General features: G+C 32.1%; 3 protein-coding genes across 3 annotated transcripts; 2 read left to right on the top strand and 1 right to left on the bottom strand.

Annotated features, from left to right (window-relative positions):
- The first annotated feature begins 3,651 nt into the window (after nt 1-3,651).
- On the top strand, nt 3,652-5,136 carry LOC109610155 (general transcription factor IIH subunit 5). Its single transcript, XM_020028246.2, has 2 exons — nt 3,652-3,863; nt 4,921-5,136. The coding sequence occupies exons 1-2, from the start codon at nt 3,829-3,831 to the stop codon at nt 5,099-5,101; spliced, it is 216 nt and encodes a 71-aa protein (XP_019883805.1). The 5' UTR covers nt 3,652-3,828; the 3' UTR covers nt 5,102-5,136.
- LOC105253696 (meiotic nuclear division protein 1 homolog) lies at nt 3,876-6,290 on the bottom strand. Its single transcript, XM_011261895.3, has 5 exons — nt 5,896-6,290; nt 4,633-4,872; nt 4,448-4,553; nt 4,218-4,364; nt 3,876-4,073 (listed from the first exon to the last, which is right to left on the bottom strand). The coding sequence occupies exons 2-5, from the start codon at nt 4,857-4,859 to the stop codon at nt 3,936-3,938; spliced, it is 618 nt and encodes a 205-aa protein (XP_011260197.1). The 5' UTR covers nt 4,860-4,872; nt 5,896-6,290; the 3' UTR covers nt 3,876-3,935.
- On the top strand, nt 4,982-5,750 carry LOC105253695 (zinc finger HIT domain-containing protein 1). Its single transcript, XM_011261893.3, has 2 exons — nt 4,982-5,304; nt 5,382-5,750. The coding sequence occupies exons 1-2, from the start codon at nt 5,166-5,168 to the stop codon at nt 5,705-5,707; spliced, it is 465 nt and encodes a 154-aa protein (XP_011260195.1). The 5' UTR covers nt 4,982-5,165; the 3' UTR covers nt 5,708-5,750.
- Nucleotides 6,291-6,333: the final 43 nt, after the last annotated feature.

Below are 6,333 nucleotides of genomic sequence, written 5' to 3'. Positions count from 1 at the left end.
TTTCATGTAATCGAGATGAGATAAGACACTCATGATTACTTTAAAAATGTGTCCACAAATATCATGTAACTTTAATAGCTGCACATTCGTCAAATTAATCCTGTTATGTTGAATGAATCACAGCAGCTTGTTTTAATTTAATCTAACCTAACCAATTATATTATGCTCCTCATTAAAATGTGTAAAACTGTACGTCGCACATTTAATACGATTAATATACTACGTAATAAAATGTAATACACTAATGAAATAATTAAATATTATTTTTGAAAGCATGATAAAATCCAGGGAGCATTCGCTTGTGTTTACATTCGATATGCAAAGACAATGAGAGGTTAAGTTAGGTTAGGTTAGGTTAGATCAAATAAATTTATCGTTTAACAGTTGGCAGCCCTACGAGATAGGCTGTGCAGCATTGCGCGCGCGTATACAAAATAAATTTGAAATCGCTTCTAGCATAACCGTCTTCATGCGATTGACTTTATTTGAATTGCACCGAATCGAATTATGATGCCGATTTGTCCGAATGTAATTCGGGACATCGCGATGCTGTATAAGCGTCATATGAGCACAAATTATCACGCAAATATGATAAATCAAATCTACTCACCGGCTGTTCCACAGGCCGCTCCTCCTCGGGACAGTTCGCTCGCCTCGGGACTATTCCGAGCTTGATGCACACAAATCCACACGATATCATCAACGCGAACACGCGACACTTTATTCGGCACTCCCGATATTCGCTCGCATCCGATAATCATCATCAAGGGCGTGTATAACGCGACGCAACTTCGCTCCATCTTCGCGATGACGCCATCACTGAATATCCTCAAAAATCGCTGTCTCGCGTTTCCATCGACACACTATAAAAGTCGCGCGATCATCCTTGGACACTTTCGACGCTCGTTCACTCGCGATATTCGTTTAAAAACGATTAAAAGACGCGAAAAATGCGGACGTACGACGATCCGTGTAACTGCGTATGACTCCGAGTCACGTATGACGCGTATGACGTTGCTATGACGCGTATGACGTAGCAGTCACGCGCCAACATGGCGGCCGAACCAATGCGCATTCGTTTCTGCGCATGGCCATTCCTGCGCGCAACGTTCGCATAACTTTGATTTCTGAAATATTGTTTACGGCTTTAATTAATAGCACATAATGATAAATATATAAAGATGGAATCAATTAATCATATTGATCATATATGTAGACTTGCCTGAAGGAAGACAGAAAAAATTGAGAGATATTTTTAATTTTTTTTTTTTAGTAAAAAATGGTAATGTCTATTCATAGGCTTGTTCTTCTTTTCCTCTTTTGTGCAATTTCGATTCAATATATGACGTAGAAAATTCATAGTATATTGCATTTATTTTTATATATTCACAATTATAATATTCGCGCGATCATTTTTTGACATTTACAATACGCGTGTACCTTGTTCTCAATGTTCATTTTTAAAGGAATAAAGAGAATTATATATAAATGTAAATAAATTGTCCGAAGAGAGAAAAAATTGAGGGATATTTTTAGTTTTTTTAGTAAAGGTTGGAAATGTCTATTCATGATAGAAATGCAAAGAAAGAAAATTATTATGTTTAAAATAATAATTTCATATGAAATACAAAATTAAAAGTTACATTATAGAACTTTACTTTCTAAAAGCGTAAAACAATCAAATAGTAGACAGAGAAAAGATTAATTGTAAAAGAAAAAAAGTTGTTAACTTAACTAAACCATTTAACTAAATTATTATCTTTTTAACTGGAATATTTAACTATTATAAATCTAATATGACATTTATTTAACTTAAATATTTCAATATTTTAATTAAAAAAATAATAATTTAGTTAAACGGTTTAGTTGAGTCAACAACTTTTTTTTCTCAATGTACGTGTGTGTGTGAGACTTTAAAAATACTTGGATATAAATACACTTATATTATTAAACGATTAATACATCTCGTGAGGTTTAATAAATAATTAATCAGTGTACACTGAGAAGAAAAGTTGTTAACTTAACTAAACCATTTAACTAAATTATTATCTTTTTAATTGGAATATTTAACTATTATAAATCTAACACGACATTTATTTAACTTAAATATTTCAATATTTCAATTAAAAAAATAATAATTTAGTTAAACGGTTTAGTCGAGTTAACAACTTTTTTTTCTCAGTGTACGTGTGTGTGTGTGTGTGTGTGTGTGTGTGTGTGTGTGTGTGTGTGTGTGTGACTTTAAAGATATACTTGTATATAAATACACTTGTATATAACTTTGAAAATATATATTTCCGTTATGTTAATTATCCGATTTTTATTCGATCGTTTTATTGCGCGTTCTGAATCAAATTATATTTAGATCAAATGATATCAGAGAGAATATTTATTTATTATATTAGAATTCTAAATGTATGTGTGTGTGTGTGTACACATATATATTAGGATAGAAACGAAATAGAAATAGAAGAATAATCATTGCTCGTAAAGATTGCAACAAAGTAATCATTTATAATGTTGATTCCTGTATTGAATAATCGAGTATCGTATTTCGAGAGCAATCAACTATTTATTAGTAATAAAATTGTATATAACTTACGAATATATTCCACTTATTCCGGACGTTAATATCGCGTCAACGACGAATAAACTTTTCAAAAAAGTTCAACGGTTTCATATATAAGACAATTCTACCAATCACTGATACAAAAAACTCGTCAATTGGCCAGTAGGTGAAACTGTTTCAGTCCTGAGTATTTTCTTAAAAGAGCTGTTGGCGCACATACATACGTGTATTATGTTTACGCGCGTCACGCGTTCGAACGAACCTTGACATTCTGGCGGGTAAAGTCACTAGATTAACAAAGTACCGCATAGTGCAGATAGTGCACACTTTGTGTAGCTATCTATACTAAGTGCAATTTTTCTAACCTTGATCCTGGTTTGTCCTGTGTCCTGTTGTGTGTGAGGTGAGAAAACTCCTTTTGTTGCGCAAAAAAAGAAGAAAATATCAAAAATGCCAGGTTGTTGCGTGGAGAAATGCAACAATCGCAGCCTATATCTATACTATCGGACGCCATTTTTGCTCCAGCTTATCTTATTGAGATCAAAATTGCGGTACTTTGTTAATTTAGCGACTTTAGGCCGCCAATTTTTGCACTTGTGTCTTATATTGTACTTGATCCTACTTATCTATTTGTTTTGATTTGTTTCGCATGTTTAATTCAACGCTAAAAATATAATTATTAGTAATTTATAGATGATTAAAATTAAATTATGTTACAAGATAACACGGTTTCTTGATTGGTCCGCCATTTTTTGTCCATCACACCGGTTCTATTGATCGACCAATCAGGACAGAGAAATACTTTACCCCGATTGGCCAATGAAACGACTCCATACTTGCAAATGTCAAGCTCAAGATTGGGCATAATTTTCTCTCTCGTAGGATTTTGAAAAAATTGCTATTATTAGTATAAAATTAGTCCATTATGACGTTACTCTGATTAAAGAATCTTTTTATCATTAGAAATCAGATGTGATTAGATGATTGGAAAAGTTGTTCATCGCTAAAAAGGGATGTCAAAGTAGATGGTTCTGAAAATCATGTATCCGTCATTTCATATCATGTTTCTTCTCTAATAAATATTTCTTTATGCTTTATGTTATTTAGTTTGTTCTGGTTTATCCGATGAATGATCTGGAAAAGTGATTATTCGCGTTTCTTTCAGCACGCGAGGGAGCTTGCTAAAAGTTTAAAAAGCGTTATTTATCAAAACCCGACCCTCATTATTTATTTTTCTCAAGAGAAGATAATTCCGAGACATGGTAAATGTCACAAAAGGCATTCTAGTTGAATGGTAAGTTTATTTAAAAAAAAATAAAAAAAATAATTTGTTAATAACAAATTACAAGCTAGCAGAGAATGAGACTTATTCTATGTAATCCAAGCCATCAGGAATATTAAATTGCTTATTGAGATCTTGTTCCGAGATGTTAAACTTAGTTCTGGACCAGCTCTGTATAGCAAAAATGTTGTCCGTCCATATATTTGCTAGGTCTTTGGCCCTCTAACAAAGCATTACACATTGCCAATTTCAGTAAAATTTAATATTACATATCTCGTTAAATGGAATATAAAAATGATTAAAATTGTCGCTTGATATTTAAGAAAGAGATAAATTAATTATTAGATTTATTTTAGTGCTCGATACCTGTGCTTTCCTTTTTATTTCTGCAATTTCTTCTGGATTGATAACACTGAATTTGGCAATTTGCTTTTGAATTTCTTGTTCCTCTTTCTTTAAACATTCCACTTCTTCCAATAATATTCTCCTCTCCTCTGTATCATTCTTTAATTCCTATATAATAAATGATAATTGCAAAAAATACTAGATATGAATTTAGTATGACATTAAATATATAATATTAATTTTTATGTCACCTTTTCTTTCTGTATCTCTTCCTTCAGCTTTTGAAGTTTAAATTCTGTTTCAACTATCTTTTTGCTTGTATCTGCTATTTTGCATTCCGTTGCAGCAATATTTTGTCTATAAAATATAATTTCTCAACTATTTTCTATCCTGTGGTTTTTTTGAACACAGCAATATATAATTTTCATAGAATTACCCTGGAAATTTCCAAAAGAATATAGAATTGCCAATTTTCTCAGATTGTACTAAACCATCATCCACCAATGCTTGTAGTACATCTTGAACAGATTGCACCACAATTTTCTTTTCCTTTGAAGCAATTTTTTCAATTTCCTTTAGCGTAAAGAATTCTTTTTTTTCATGAAATATTTGTATTATTCTTAAACGTTTCTCATCGAGTGAAACACCTTTTCTTCTGGACATGGTATCTATGTATCTGCAATATTACAAAAATTATTAATTAAACAAAATTGTGTATTTTTAGTGATGCAGCTATGAAACAGTTTCTCCTACATTTGGATGAAACATCTGCACTGGGAAGAAAGTTTATAATTCAAGATCTGGACGAGAGACACCTATTTATATCTGCTGATATATTAGACACTTTGCAAGCAAAAGTGGATGATCTAATGGATCAAATATCATTCACATATGCAGAAAAATAAACAAAACAAAAGAAGATATATAAAAATTTATACTTTAAGACTTGTAATATTATAAAATCAAAGAATGGCTCGAGAATCTGGTAGAATAAAGGATGCATTTCAAAAGAGAGTGCTTGACGATGTTGCTCGTAAACGCAGGCAAAAGAAGGCCTTGGAAGCATTGGAACAAGATAATTTCCATGATGATCCACATGCTGACTTAGGTATGCCATCAAAATACACCTACCCTAAATATATTGCAACGAATAATATTACAATCAATTGAATTTTTTCATTTTAGTGATGAGCAAAAAAGTACCAAAATTTCAAGAGACACTAGACAATAGAGGTGGCAGCCGAAAAAAGAAAACTCGCTCTGCGGAATACTACAAGCAACGCTTTCGCAAAACGTTTGCTCAGCTTGTCGAGGAAGATCTGAATATAAATTCTAATCCACCAAATTATACTTGTGCTCAGGCACCACCTTCTCGATTTCCCGAGAGGCATTTTTGCGCAGTATGTGGTTTTCCTAGTAATTACACATGTATACCTTGCGGTGCAAGATATTGTTGCATAAAGTGTCTAGGTACTCATCTAGATACGAGATGTATGAAATGGACAGTTTAAGAATAACTACAATTTTATTTTCGAATAAAATTAATGCACCTCGAAATCTATCATTTGCTGGCAGCTACCGAGTTATATAGTAGAAATGCATTATATTATTTTGATGAGACATAATTCATAAAAATATTAGTAAATTATTTAAAATAATATAATTTTAATTGTAACGATGAAATAAAAATTTAACATACCTCTATTATTCAAAACTGAAGATAATTTCTAAATTCACGATATAAAGCAAGTATTACTTAATTACAGACTAACTCATCTAAATAATTTTGCATAAGAGTTTTCTAATATAACAAAAATTTGAACTGAAAATTATACGACTAAATAATACAACTCTGTATCTATAGCCAAAGTGACATGCGTCTTTGTATACATCTTTTTTGACTATGATCATCGAGATACTAGAGATGCCTCAAAGAATTGCGTCAACCAATCAGAATGAAGAAACGTTTGCTCTTTTCGTTTTGATTGGTCGATCGAAATGGAATATCGGTGGTTCCTCCACCTAATTGGACAGTTATTGGTGATTCCGCCATTTTATCGACAGCCGTGTTGAGCTCGCGAAGCAGACGACATGCTGAAATGTCAACGGCTCGACATGTCTACGTTGATATTTACGT

Source organism: Camponotus floridanus, unplaced genomic scaffold (assembly GCF_003227725.1).
Source record: "Camponotus floridanus strain SB8 unplaced genomic scaffold, Cflo_v7.5 scaffold136, whole genome shotgun sequence".
In the NCBI taxonomy this organism is placed as follows: domain Eukaryota; kingdom Metazoa; phylum Arthropoda; class Insecta; order Hymenoptera; family Formicidae; genus Camponotus; species Camponotus floridanus.
The sequence above is the reverse complement of the archived record's forward strand: the minus strand, read 5'-3'. Positions and strand labels throughout refer to the sequence as shown.

Coding starts and splice junctions, on each gene's coding strand:
- LOC109610155 (XM_020028246.2), top strand. CDS start 3,829: ATGGTAAATGTCACAAAAGGCATTCTAGTTGAATG. Junction 3,864..4,920: donor AAAGGCATTCTAGTTGAATG/GTAAGTTTATTT, acceptor GTGTATTTTTAG/TGATGCAGCTATGAAACAGT.
- LOC105253696 (XM_011261895.3), bottom strand. CDS start 4,859: ATGTCCAGAAGAAAAGGTGTTTCACTCGATGAGAAACGTTTAAGAATA. Junction 4,554..4,632: donor TTCTTTTGGAAATTTCCAGG/GTAATTCTATGA, acceptor TATATTTTATAG/ACAAAATATTGCTGCAACGG. Junction 4,074..4,217: donor AAATAAAAAGGAAAGCACAG/GTATCGAGCACT, acceptor ATGCTTTGTTAG/AGGGCCAAAGACCTAGCAAA.
- LOC105253695 (XM_011261893.3), top strand. CDS start 5,166: ATGGCTCGAGAATCTGGTAGAATAAAGGATGCATTTCAAAAGAGAGTG. Junction 5,305..5,381: donor TGATCCACATGCTGACTTAG/GTATGCCATCAA, acceptor TTTTCATTTTAG/TGATGAGCAAAAAAGTACCA.